The sequence below is a fragment of the Tyto alba genome, unplaced genomic scaffold (genome assembly GCF_018691265.1).
Source record: "Tyto alba isolate M040663 unplaced genomic scaffold, T.alba_DEE_v4.0 Super-Scaffold_38, whole genome shotgun sequence".
NCBI lineage: Eukaryota > Metazoa > Chordata > Aves > Strigiformes > Tytonidae > Tyto > Tyto alba.
The window spans coordinates 27,131,936-27,146,590 of NW_024881313.1; the positions used below are offsets into that span (position 1 = coordinate 27,131,936).

The 14,655-nt window shown below is 39.7% G+C and overlaps 1 protein-coding gene across 1 annotated transcript; it reads left to right on the forward strand.

The window, feature by feature from the left end:
- The first annotated feature begins 7,641 nt into the window (after positions 1–7,641).
- On the forward strand, positions 7,642–12,028 carry GJD4 (gap junction protein delta 4). The gene is made up of 2 exons (XM_009971852.3): positions 7,642–7,705; positions 10,854–12,028. Exons 1-2 carry the CDS (start codon positions 7,642–7,644, stop codon positions 12,026–12,028), a joined length of 1,239 nt encoding a protein of 412 aa, XP_009970154.3.
- The last annotated feature ends 2,627 nt before the right edge of the window (positions 12,029–14,655 follow it).

Genomic DNA, 14,655 nt, shown 5'->3' on the forward strand with positions numbered 1-14,655 from the left:
TAATCAGCTAGTGGGAGATGTCTACAGCAGTTCATTCCCAAGAGATTTGATTATAAAAGCTTTGATAGCTGAAAACTAAATAGCTACCAATAAAAATAGCTTCTACCAGTACGAAGCCAACAATTATGTGTATCAGTGCTACCGATCAGCAGCTCTATGTCAGGCTGAACACAAGAGTGGGACAGGATGTATTTCAACTCCCCTTGCCTAAACAAGATCTGGAGCAGAAACTAAATTGTCCTCCTTAACCATTTATGCCCTGGTTTACCAAAAATCTTTTTTCTCTCTGCTTTGGCCTAAATATGACATTTGAGGATGTACCTCCCATGAGAGATTTCCCTGCCCCTGGACCACTCCAGGAGCTGGCCCCCGGGGAGGCGAGTGGTGCCAGTGGGCTCCCAGCCGCAGCCTGCCTCAGGGATGGGGTCCTGTGGGGAAATCCACTCTTGGTGGTTCTAATCTATTTTCTTTTGCTCTCTAAAACATCAAAATAAATTGTTCAGGATCCACGTTACCCTTTTGGGGTTATGGTAAGAATTTTCAGTGTCATAAATGAGAGTCGGGTATTGAATGCCTTTTAATTTTATTAAGGACTAAGCCATCAAGCTGAAGTTTACGAAGCTTTTCTCCTTAAAACAAAAAATCCTGGTTGATATAATACATTAAGTATAAATACTATTGCAATTTAACAAGCGAATTGCTTGTGTACTACCCAGTGTGTTTCAAGTTCATTAACAATGATTATTAAAAATGCTCTTTGGGAGAAAACAGAACAGAAACCATGAAAACTATAGGCAATTAGCCAGGTAGCTCTGTATTGTAAAGCAAAGGTCAGGGGTGGAGGAATTCAAATCCTGAAATTATAATTTGTGTTTTTTTCCCAGTGTTGTGGAGGTTGGCCTGGCTAGTTTGTTTAAACTACTTTTGAGAAGGCCATGTTAAACTTTAATTAACACACTATTAGCATGTCACAGATTAAGGTCAAAACAGATCTCATAAAATCAAGATGAGGTTCAAAATCTCATTTATGTTTGTCCTATAAATTATATTCTATGGCTAGATGTGCATACATAAGTTGTACATCCTAATACTGACGCAAGAGATCTACTAATTTTTTTCCCTAGTAGGTTGTGAGTAGCAACTATGAGGAGTATTAGATTTTTCCTTCATTGTTCTTTAAGCGCAGCTGAAGATCAAAGTCCCTCATTGTGAAACAGTATAAGAGTACACATTATTTTAGACAAATACTTTTTTTGATAAAGATTTTATTACATACAGGATACAGCTGATACAGCTTTTTGGGGATTTAAAGAAATATTTTCAAGATGTAGATGAGATTTAAAAGAATGTACATTCTGACTTCTGCATAGGAATGAATTTTACTTGCAAATGACATTTCTTCACATGCAAGAGAAAACCACAATCCATAGTGGCTGCAGTGATTCCTGATGTTTAAACTGTTTGTGAAATGGGGGGGAAACATTTCTCTTTTCTGCTGCCCTCTCATTTCTGTGTTAGTTTAGCCTCTTCCCCATGGTGCCCAGTGCTTGATTTGAATGACCACGTAGTTACAATTCATCTATCCATAGTGGAGGAAAAAGAAGGGTCAGTGTTCAATAACAGAGACAACAGTATAGGTTTTGTTTCTTAAAATGATCAGCCACGAAATACAAGAAGGTGTAAAGCACTCTTATTTTAATTCCACAGTGCCTGCCTGTATGTTAAACTTGAGATGACAGATTTATTTACTGATATCCAGAATGCACACAGTAACCCCTTTTGTTGTGCGTGTTGAATACAGGGATCTATTTGCTCTCCACCAACCTAGCAATGTTCATATTGAGAAGTGATACCATATAAGTACTAAATTTAAAGTATAGTCAGACAAAGATATTCTTGCCATCCTCTGTTTATTATGAAATATATTTCCTAGTTACTTAAGGCATTTTTCTTATTTAGATGATTTCCACGATATCAGCATACCATGCTTTTTGTCTGCCTGACCATTGCTAGGTTTGGACCTGCCTGAGCAAAGAACTCAGCCTCTCATCGGTGTCAGGGTTTGGGCACTAATGAAACATGCAATCACCAGCTTCATCATAAAATACAGGTTTCCAAAACTGTGCAAAAAGCTAAGTATAAAACTCAGTGTCAAATGTTAAGTGCAAAATTAAAAAAATAGCTGGAACCTGTCTTATACTAGGTTTTCTTTGAGTTACAGCAGAGCAAATTTTAGTAATAATGTCATGTGCTTATGTAGCTACCTATTTCAGTGTGTGTTAAGCAGATATTAATAATGTGCTTTTGAAAATCCCATGGACTCACTTTGTACTTTTGCTACTTATTAAAATTAAATACTTTTGAAGAAATTGGCCCTGGGCTCCTAAATGAGAATATACTTCCCATTACTTTATTTCCCTTCAGATCAGTCTTGAAATGTTTAACGTTCTTGGTTCAATAGCTTTGAGGTTGCTGAACCAAAGCCTGAAGGAGAGCTGCTTTTTCCATTAGTCATTCTCTTAGAAGCAGGTTCCCTTTAGAAAGATGACCTTTCTGAACCTTCAAAAATTTATAGTAAGGGGATCTGTTTGAGGCAAAGTGAGAAAACGGTCTAAATCCTTAAGAGCATGCAGTAAAACACAGTCTTTTTTTTTTAGATTTACTAAATTAGCAGAGGAAGAGGGAGACAACAAGACATATGTGAGGCACTGTAGGCACCAGGCTTAAGTATCCAAGTTGACTGAGCTAGTGTGGAAGTTTTCAAGTTCAAGTCCAATCAATAGGAGCTGTTAAAAATGAGCTGAACTTCACTGCTCTGGATGTACCTCTGGACTGATTCACACGTACATGCATAGGCATTTATATATATCTGATCATGTGTGTATGTATCTCCTTCTTGGGAGTGGAAGGCAGACAGAAAGGGAAGGGGAAGAGGGACACATTCTTTGAAAGTTTCCTAAAAGACCTCCTGAACTATGCCACTGCTGGGGACCGATGGGTTTGAGGCAGAGCAGTGGAGAGCAGGAGTGTGTTGTTTAAGCTCCTCATTGAATAGTTTATGGTGGAAATCATTCACCTCTCCCCTGCCTCAGTGTATGTAGCTTCCATAGCCACAATTCTGGTGTTACAATTTTCTTGCTTTCTCCATGTCTGTACAGCTACAATACCTGCTCTGGGGAAAGGCTACTTATTATTTATCTTTCCTGATGGCAGACAGGCAGAAGTCCCAGGGAATGCAAAGTGTGCAGCTCTGTGCGTGCCCACGTAAAGCAAGGGCTTTCCTCACTCTGCTGCCTCCCTTGCTATGCGTGTGCTATAGTAGGCTTTTATACACATTGTGGGATTACTTTGAAGACTGTCCGACATGTTTATGTGCATGCATGTGCATTATGTGTGTCTTAAAGAGAACATTTGTTCTGGGCAGCTTTTCCTACTATTTCTTTGCTGGTGCTCTTAATGACAAGCTGTTTTCCTTCTCTCACAATTCTGCTATATTTCATGACATTTAAAAATAAGGCCATCAAGATTAAGGGCCTTTTAATGTCTACTGTCCCTTCTGAATAGATTAGTTTTTTCCCCTGAATTTACAGATCACCTTCTGAAGATCTAGATTTACTTCAAGATTGGTCACTACTACATCCTTTTTGCTAACTAGAAAAATTCTAAATAGATTTTGAAATTAGACTTTAAAATATTAGATATGCATCTGTGGGTTTCCTTCCTTAAATAATAATATGCCAGAGAACCTGAACTGAAATGCCTGATCCCCTTTTGTATTAGGGAAGCTGCTATGCTGGCCTGTTTTTCCTTAACATTAAATTGGTAGAGGGAGGTTGCTTTGTTGTCAGGGGCTATGTAGGGTGCAATCTCCTGTAGTAAATCCCACTTCACTGCACTTACATGTTATTAGTGTAGGTGTTGGCTGGGTAAAACAGATGTGGTTGGGATTTTCTATACCAGAGGAATGCCTCTACTTTCTGGGGGTTTTTGACATGTGATGTATACTGTGGCACTCTTCGGGTGACTGATTTGAACCTGGATTGGGAAGCCTTGAAGTGGCTTCAAGCTAACTGTACCTTACCTCTAGATGTCATTCTGAGCCAAGGCCTAGGTGAGGTGTCTTTGCTAGACTTTGTGCCAAGTAACCCAGGTCTAGGGATGTGACACGGATCCACAGTGTGATGCAGTTCCAGTAGTTCAGAAAGTTTCAGTGGGTCACTCACTGTGATGGAGTCACATCTGTGAATTTTTGCAGGATCAAACCCTGGATTTGTGGTAAGGGGTTAGAAATGTGGACAGCAGTTGTGAATTTTAAAATAGATTTATTTACATCTTCTTATGTTTCATTGTTGGTCTCTGAAAGATTTCCAGTGGCTTTTAGGATCTCTCCTAGGATCAGACATGATGAGATACTGCTGGGTTTCAAAGTTTAGCTTTACCCAAAACCATGTCAGTGTTTTCTACCTGCCTCTCTTATTTAATTAGAATTCAGTGCAAGTTCACAGATTTGACAGCTTTATAATCTGCGAATAGTTGTCTGTGAGATTCTAGTACTGGAGCGTGTGTAGAGGGATGGGGCTGTGCACCACGTGTACGTGCTCTGATGGGGAAGTCGTTGCCATACCAACTGGTGGCACGGCGGAGATGGAGTCCCTCTGCTCCTATATCCGTGTCTGTAATATTGCTCTCTCTATTTCCTTACAGTCTTTACAGACAAACAGGGAATACAGGGAACAGCTAAAGATAAATAATGAATAAACCAGGGGGATTGTATGCTGAGTACCTTCAGATGGGAACCCTGGTCTGAGAGACAGTGCTGAGTCAAGGGATGAAGAAATTATAATCTATGTTTTTACAGAGACCAAACACTTTATAATTACCACCTCAGCCTGTAGCCCATAGTTGGACTGATGTCAGTGACTTGCAGAGCAGGCCCATGGCCTTTTTTTTGTCCACCTGCAGACACATTGGTACTTCAAAGGCAGTTTTTGTCACTGCAGTGCCCCTGAGGGCCATGCCCTGACATTGGATATGTTTGTCCCCTGCCTTTCTTTTATCAAACTGCTCCAGGTCACAGCCGAAGATGGCCTCAAGATGCAGTAAATCAAAGTTGGCTCTGAAGCGTCCTGGATTGCTAGACAGGGTGAGTGTCTTCCCAGTTTGAACTTGAGACGTGGACATACCACAAAAAGGAGAAGTGTTTGATTGAAGTAAGATACAAGTTGTCTGGAAAAGCTAAAATAGAATTTAGGCTTTCTGACATAAGTCCAGCCCTAAGGTGGGCTGCATGGTGAGTCTGGAGGGTGGTGTTGCTTGCTTTCTTTTGGAAGAAAATGGTCCATCCTACCTCAGGACATCCATGCTGTGGGGATCAGGTGTCACCTGGCATAATTCTGCAGGCAACAGTTCATTGGCTTAAATCCCTGTTATCCTTCTTTCATAAATGGTAGAGGTCTCACAGCAATGATGAACAAGAATACTTTAACTGGAAATATTGACAGAGACAATTTATAGTCTATTGTGTGGATGCATCTGCTGAGCATTCATATCCTGACACCATCTTGGCATTCCTGACTCTATTTTTGTCAAAGACTATTTAACCAGGAATACCTTCATATCGCAGCATGATTTAGACCTTGGCTGTTTGCATCTTTTCTCTGTTCCCTTCCTCCTTCCCATACTTCTTCTCACACACACACATCTCTGAAAAAAAAAAAAATAAAGTGTGTGTGTTTGGGGAAATGAAGCTGAAATCATTGTTACACACCATAAATACAACTCGGTAACAGAAGAAATGGTTGTTTGGCAAATATTTTACATAAATCAATTCTGAAACCAAGAAAACTCCTGTAATTACTACTGCAATTAAAAATATATTTATGCAGTTAATTGGTAGACTAAGTGCCACCCTTTCAAACTTCACTTTTAGGGTTTCCTTATGATGGGGCTCACTACAGGAAGGATGCTTAGTGTGTTCTGCCATGGCATTGCATGCCCTGTGAGCAGAGAGCTGTGGAGAAAGTACAGTTACATTTTACTTTATTAAATCATTAGTTTTACCTTTTTTCCATGTAAGACGTGTTCAATCGTAAAGCTTAGCCTAGTCACACTGACTGAAAGCCAGGCAGTATCAGCACACAGCTCCCATCTGAGCCGACTCACTTATCTCCCCCAGGAACAGTGGTGGGTTGAAGCATATGAGCAGGGTTGTAGTGACAAGCCTGTGCCTGGGTTGCTGGTAGCCCTCAGGTGTCAGGTTGGCACAACATCACTCTTCTCCCTTGCTGTATCACATGCAGACTCATTTTTCAGCTGTTTTTCTAGCTGTTGATACTATTTCCTGACAATAAGTGTCCACATTATGTTTGTCCCTATCCCAGCCCAGACTAAAAAGGACAGAGCAACATATCATAAGTAGTTGAACAGTGAGTGGAAAATGGTAGTGGATTATTTTCCCCAAGGGAACTGGGCACATCGAGGGTTAGGAAAGAAAAGCTGAGTCTTATTTCCATCCATGTTGCTTTCCTGGGGTACAGCACAGTCTCTTGCTGTGAAGGATGCTGTGCAATTGCCCCAAGCGCTCACCCTGCAGGGTGTCCTGCTCCCAGGAGACAGCTCGCTGCATCACTGCTGCAGAGGCTTGCTGGGCTTTCGGAGTGCTGGGCAATCAGCCCTAGGATCTTGTGAGTGATGTCCAGAGTACAAAGCAGTTTAGGCAGAAAGAACTGATATAAATTTAAATGTAAGTAAGTGACTTGTAACACCTTGGAAAACAGCTCCCACCCGTGTTTGTTTTATTTTTCTAAAGTTTCCCCTGTTTTTCGTCGTGCCTGCAGGGAGGGTCAGCCTGCTGGCTGGCTCAGCACGCAGGAAGAAGTTTGGTGTGGCTGTGATTGACAGGGCCATGATGTCCTGTCAGGGAGGCTGTGTTTTAGAAACAAAATTGCTTTGGGAAATTGCAATGAGATAGCTTCCAGTGAGCTAAATTGAATGTGCCTTTCAAACTTCGGGATGCTCGTCCTTCTGTATCCCCTTTCCTTCTATTATCCATCTGCGGTTCTTGTGGGGAGAGAAAGAGATCTCTCTTATTTCCTCGTCTATGCTTTTCTTCCCTCTTCCCTCTTCCCGTCTTTCACCACTGAAATATCTCAGCAATGCCAGGAGGCTGGTATGCCCCGGGAGGGTAATAATAGTCTACAATGGCAGAGATCACTCCTGTTGTTGTTTGTCTACTTGCAGTTGTCTGGACAGAGGATCCACACAAGAGGTAGGAGCATTTGGATCTGAGAAGCTAGAGCTTTCACAAGACAAACTGTTAAAACCTTAAGAAGATTTGTTCCAGCACCCAAAACTAACAGTCCTGTTCAAATCATCAAAATAATCCTTCATCTATAAGTTGGGTTTCTCATTCCACCCTTGACTCTTACTAAAAATTACGTTGTGGGTTTTTTTTTTGTTTTTTTTGTTTGTTTGTTTGTTTGGGTTTTTTTGGGGGGGTGTTTTTTTTGTTGTTGTTGTTTTTTGTTTTTTTTTTTTTTTGTTGTTGTTTCTCCTTTCTTCCCTGTCTAGGTCTAATCTCCTTTGGAAATGCCAAAATTGTTAGGGCATCAGGAGTTGGAAGCATTGTGAACCTGTTCAAACATGGAGCACTGGGACTCGCTGGGATTTTTGATTGTCACACTCAACTATAATGTGACTATTGTAGGTAAGTACTTCAAAAAAGCTCTCTTCTTTCTTTTGCTGATCCATATCCTGAAGCCACCCAAGTGCCAACATTAATTTCTAGCTATGCCCCTGTGATCCTTATGATAGGTTGTTATTTAGATACACGATATGAGTGATTAATGTATTTCTTTTTAAGCAGATTCCTACACCCTCTCTGATAAATATTTTCTGAACTTTATGTAAAAAAAATTCTATCAAGTTTTTAAAATTTTGCTCTTTTTGGTGTCTAAGCTTCCAATGGCTGTCATAGACACCATGGTGAAAAGACATGGAAGTAACACTTTATTTATACGACATAAAGTGAACAGTAGAATGTAAACTGAACAGTAGGTTTAGTGGTGAATGAAAAGAAGGGAATTCTTCCCCCCCTTAACAGGAAGAAGTTTGTGGTTTATCCCATTGTGGTTAATTACCATTGCTTTTAATTCTTTACTTTTATAAACAAAAAAAGTTCACATGTATTAAAAACAAACAAACAAACAAAATACAGTTGTTTTTTCTTCAACTCACAGTTACCTAAGTGCCTGTTTCTTTTTTTCTTATTCAAATAAGATAGCATTCCTTTTTCATGGGCTACTTTGAGCAAAATGGGAGCCAGATGAAAACTTTCAAGGGCCTTTCAAAACCCTTTGCCTCCAGCTGTGGACAGTTGCTGTAGTTTATGCTGTGCATTGCAGGGAGTACCCAGCTAAGGTGCAGGGGGTGGGCTGAAGGGGCTTGTTTTAGGATGTTTAATCAAGACTAAGTCATTAGGGATGGTGATGCATGGAGAGGTTATCTCTAAAATGTGTGTCATACTAAACTCCTTCCTAAGAAGCCACTGATTTTTCTTAAGCAGCAACTCCCTATTGTACATGTTCTAATTAAAAATTGATAGTGAGAGAGCATGTAGCATTTTGAGCTTAATTAACTAATGTCCTTCAAACACTTTGAGGTCCTCACAGGGAAAAAAATGTTACTTAAGTATGAAACATCGCTTGCTAAAGATGACTGATTCTGTACAGCTGGTGTTTTCTGTTAACCCACAAGACGTTAAAAAGAGAGTAACAGTGCAGCCCATCACCAAAATTCAGGAAGCTGAAAACAGCAAAACCTCCACTAAAGTTTAGGTGATTAAAGATAAAATGGAAAGGCCACAATTTATTTATGGTTAGATGATATATCATTTTGCCAGGAGCAGCAGGTTTCTTTAATGATCTCTGATATAGCTTATTTATCCTTAACTTTTTTCCAGCTGAAATTTTTCCTCTTCAGACTGCAGTTTTATTGTTCTAGCCCATAATCAGTCTACCAGCCACAACTGGTTTATATGGGGCATTCGAACTGCATGTTCAGTACAATGATAGTATTGCAGAAATATTTGAATATTTAAAATTTGCACCAACTACAGGAAAATAGCTTTATGGGAAATACAAAAGAATGTTGTTCAAGACAATACCTGTAAATAATTGTATATTTTATAGAAAGAATGCTTTGGGATCTTGATTTTTAAAAAGCCTTTAGATTATGTATTGTTGCTATTTTACAAACTCCCTTTAAAGATCTTTGTGCATGTGAGTTGTGCAATCACTATTAACGGCTTGAGGTTTTCAGTGCATTTCTCGACCATTAACTTCATATAACATGCTTCTCTTTAGTTCCCAAGTATTCTTGCTGTTTGTCTGTATGTGGTTACAACTTGTTAAGAAACCATTCCTTAAAACAGAATTAATCTTATCACTTTTTTTTTTTTTTTGGGGGGGGGGGTGTTTATTTAGTTGTTTTTTTGTTTGTTTGTTTGGTTTGTTCCTATGTGGGTTTTTTCTTCTCTTTTCTTGGTATATTTTAAAAATATGGTAAATTAAAGCAGGGTATTATTAAATCAAATTAATTTTTCAAAGCCTAGTGACAGGACTCAAAAGGAAACTTGAGAAATTCAAGTGCTAAATTTAATTTCAGATGTTAAATTTTTCCACATATTTGTACAGAATATATTTTTAATTTTTGACAATATAACAGTATTTAGGCCTTCCTATCCTGATCAGGAAAAGGATTTATTTATTTATTTATTTATTTTAAATAAATTACTTAGTAATACAGCAGTGTGTGTAACTTTACAAAATCTTCTAATAAAAACCTATCCCATGCAAAAGTCCTCCAAGAGACTGTCATGAACAATACAGTTGCATTCAAAAGATATGATTTGTAGAGTACTAATGTCTGATTTTTCACTGCTGTTGATATACTGGAATAAGGATAAGGCCTATTCTTTCCAACCTAAAGTGGATGAGACTAGGCCCTACCTAAAGCAATCATATGAAAGAATTCAGGGAAAGATGAAGTAAGCAATGTATGAAAATACCAAACTTCTAAGGCTTCACTAGGCATTGGTATCAAGACAGAAGGGAACTTTTAGTGTGAATAGAAAGAGAAGCTGCACACCAAAGTAATGAAGGTTGGAATACCTGATTAAGATGGGGCAACCAAAGGAGCAACAGAAAGAAATTACCAGGTTACACATGTGAACACACAAATGTGTATTTGTAGAACATTTTGTGTAAGTTTGTTAATGGCACCTGTTAACTAGCTCACAAGTAAATACCAGTCTAGAAACAACAGAGAGATTTTGTTGGCTATAGTAAACTTTACATATGGTTTCATGGCCAAGACCAAGAACAAATACTATGTTATAGAACAATCTTTTGTATCTAGAAGAGTTTAATACTGTGTTAGCTGATCTATATTATTGAAATAAGACAAAATTGAGGTGCCAAGGTGTGAAGCTAACAGCAAGGAAGAACTGTAAGTGAAATGGGATTATTCACTCAATTGTGAACTCTTTGTATCAGATTTGGACATGTTCAGAGTGTTTTCATTAGGCTAAGGTTTCAGTTGGCATGGTTTATTAGACTTCAAACTCCTACACTGTCAAGTCTAGATTAATATTATGGAATGTGTCAGCTGTCACATTTTCATACCAGTTTCAGTCCCAATCAAAATAAAGCCAAAGAGGACCTTTTAGGAGAGGAGACTGATTATGGAGGCTATTTCTTCAAATGTCTTGTGTATAAAGAAAGCATCACTACTTACCTGCCTTCCCTTCCTTCTCAGTGCTCTAACTCTTTTTCTTACCTTTTCTTCTCTTCTAGGAAAGATCTGGCTAATGTTAGTAATTCTGCTGCGAATGGCAGTGGTGGTGTTAGCAGGCTATCCACTCTACCAAGATGAGCAGGAGCGCTTTGTCTGCAACACCTTGCAACCAGGATGCTCCGTTTGCTATGACTTGTTCTCTCCTGTGTCTCACTTTAGATTCTGGCTCATTCAGACTGTGTCTATCCTGCTACCTTATGCTGCATTCAGCATTTACGTTTTGCACAAGGTAGCTATGTACATTGTAAGAATACACTGTTTGGTGCATGCACCCAAAGGGAATAAGGGTTTATCAAGCCCCAAAGACCCGGAGGAGCTCTGTAGAAGCGCTGTTGTCAATAGGTTAGATTGTGGTACAGATAACCTAAGAGTCCTTAATTTTTCAGGGGCATATACTGTTCATCTTTTTTTCAGGACACTACTTGAGGCTGCCTTTGCAGCTGTACAATATTTTCTTTTTGGATTTTTTGTTCCTGAACGCTTTTCCTGCTATCATTCACCTTGTACAAGCACAGTTGACTGTTATATCTCCCGGCCCACTGAGAAATCCATCATGATGATTTTCATCTGGGGGGTCAGCAGTCTATCCTTTCTACTTAGCCTTGCTGATCTTGTCTGTGCTCTCCAGAGAATGACAGCAAGAAACCAAAAAATCAAGCTGGTGGCAAACCTCCATGTAGAGAATGAGTGCATTTTAAGTATTCCCCCTGTACAGCACGGTAGCTCTTCACCTCAAAATCAAGACTGTCCAGTATCAAATATCAGCCAGACCAGTGATGGCTCCTGCTCACTTCTTTCTGAAGAAGAGGAAGAGGCTGTTCTTCATCCTGAAGTGGTCCCTCAGCAAACTGCCAGCACTAATCTTAACAGCAATAAGCCCTGTATATCGGAAGATCTTGCTGTTAAGCAAGACAGCACTGAAGAGCCCTTGTGTGCTGGTGACCACCATCGGACTGCATGCAGGCAAGTGAGACCCAGGCTTCAGCAAGACCTCATTAAAGATACTTCCCTGACTTTGAGACCTCAAATCAAGTCTCACCTTGGAGTTTCTTCCTCTGTAATTCAGAGCAAGATTTTAGGATACTGTCCTTCAGCTGAGCTAAAAATCCCTGATGCACAATCAAATTATAGCAGTACTAGTTGTTTGAGGTCAAAAAAGTCAGAATGGGTATAGAGTCCTGAGTGAACACTAACCGAGGACCCTGGCAGGACAAATCATTGCATCACTGAAGAGATTTCAGGTAGTTTCAGCTGGATCCCTTGGCTGGGGTTATGCTACAGACATACCTCTATGCTGTGTTCCTCCATTGAAGAGGAAGCAAAAACCTTGGATAAGAGTGTGAAGAATAATACATTAAGGGAACTGTTCTTTGAAAAATGAACATTTTAAAGTTTTTCTGAGTGTGTCTTTAAAAACCTGTGGACTGTTGCTGATGTGACTGACCTGTTTTTCCAGGAGCGCATGTGAACCCTTGTTTACCCTAACCTAGTTTTATTGCAAAAGAGTGATCCATGACTCTTAAGAGAAAGCCATGCCTTTTAAACACAGTTGTACCTTGTCTACTGTCAGAAGGTTTATTTATCTCCTCATACTAAATTCTTGAAACTCACTCTAAGAAAGGATATTCAAGCAAAAAGAGCAGCCAGTGATTAAGATAAGAACACATGTTTTGTAGCAAAGTATTAATGTGTAAAAAAATCCTTGGATCTTACTGATTGAGGGCTACACATATCCTAGTTAGCAACACCATGGACGTACCTTTCTCTGACCTTGAGGTCAACTGGCACAGTCTGACCATGTCTGAGTTATTCAACTCCATTAGCCTCCGAAACAGGGTGGCTGCATCCAGACTAACTGTTGGGAATTGCTCGAGAATTGTTTGAGTGGACTAGGAGGTGTGAACTAAGAGGGTGTCAGGGATGGCTCCAGCAGCTTGACAGCTGAGGGGCCTGAGCTCCAGTGCCTATGCCGTGGCACTACTGATTGTGCACTGGTGTAGTTGTACTACTGACAGGTCTACATGGTGTTACACGTCTCAATCTGAAATAGTCACACCAGGCTCATGATTTCAGCAGGGGGAATGATTCACCTGACTTGTTTTAGGCATCTCTGAAGGTAAGATGAGTCACTTTCTAGATATACCTATTTCTCCCACAATGTGATTATCTCAGATCTGCACTTGGGGAAAATGGCTCCTACCCCAAGAAAAGGATATAGTGGCAATGTCTATATCAAAGTGCTCACCCTCTTTGTCTGACAGACTTCTAATGCTAATCATTTGAAAATGTGTCTAAACTGAGTGAATCACAGAAGATTTTATTACTGTCATGCTTTGTGCTTTCTTTCAGTGTTAATTCAGTTGCATTTACATAAGCGTGGTCCAGCACTGAAGCACAGCAGTGCGTGAGCTGAATTATCTTTTAGCTACAAGTCATTGGGGGTTGAAGGTTGCATATACCTGCAGATCCTCAGTAGGAGTGGATGTGGAGGAGCACATACTCAGAGAAATGTCCTGGTGGTAGTGTCTTATGAAACAGATTGTTCAGAGGATGCAAGAGCTGGTATTTGTAGACGCTGCTTGAGTAGTTGGAGTACTTCCTCTCCATTTAGACCCATGCAAAAGAGAAAACAGGCACAGATCCAGTCTTGCTCTTACATTTCTATATAACATGTTTCTACAATGACTTAATGGCTGGCTCATCTGTGCAGAACATCCAGGCACAACAGCTTTCACACTGTTCTTTTTGTCTCCTGTACTTGCAGAAGTCTTTAAGACAGTTCGGCTCATAATTTCTGAGTATCATTTATCACATATGCAAGGTTAAGTCTAGCACTTAATTATCCTTCATCTTCTGCATCCCCTCAAATATTAGGTAACTTAGGAGATGGGCAGAATGGACCTTTGGGTTGGGAGGCAGAATTTACTTCTGCCTGCGAAGTACTTTGGGATCCTGAGGTATGCAACAGAGGTTTTTATTCACTACCTTCCAAGAAAAGTTTTCCTCTCTATTAGCTGTGTTTGTATCTTTTATCATGCATGCTTGTTGTATGATTTGTCATTTCCAGGGTAGGAGCAGCATTAATTATTAAACTTATCATAGGCAGAAAAACATTAAATATTTAAACTTCTCATCCTCCAAAGCCTCTTTACCAGGGTCTGTGCTGATTACACATACCATGACAAAACATTGCAAAGCTGAAACCTTTTATGATTCATTGCATCTTCTCAGCTGCGAGAAGGAATGCAAGGAACAAATGTGGATTCAGTCCATCGTGTACATCTCTCAGTGTGAGATATAAATAGGGTAGGATAAATAATAAATGCATTGTGGCTGGACATGGTTTGCTTTTTTGTGTCTCTAGCTAGACATCTTTTAATGACTAAGGAGTCTCTTCAAATCAGAAAGATCCTGTTTGTGCCTGAAATGGAAAATTAAATTAGTGAACTTCTTCCTTATTCTGTTTGCAGTTTCTTGTGAAATTGTGGCCTTTGGTTTGTGTCACTCACCTGCAGACCCAGCTCCTTTTGGGATTTGTGGACCCACTGGCTCCTAATTCAGGGTCACATGTTTATAAAAACTGCATACTGAAAGAGCAGGATTTGTTAGGCTTTTCACTGGGGAGTGAATAGAAGCTTCTGGCATCAACAACCTGCTTCTAAGCGAGTGTCTCTGAGTGCCTCCTAACAATTATTTCCAAGTCACATTTATTAATTACAAAGACATGGTTTTACAAACTGGGTGGATCTACTATCAAAGTAAGATGTGCAAAAGTGTTTGAACTATTCTGAGCATCCACAG

Excerpts from the sequence above, each read along its gene's own strand:
- GJD4 (XM_009971852.3), top strand. The coding sequence starts at position 7,642 with ATGGAGCACTGGGACTCGCTGGGATTTTTGATTGTCACACTCAACTAT. Across the intron at positions 7,706-10,853 it reads CTATAATGTGACTATTGTAG|GAAAGATCTGGCTAATGTTA; the intron begins GTAAGTACTTCA and ends CTTCTCTTCTAG.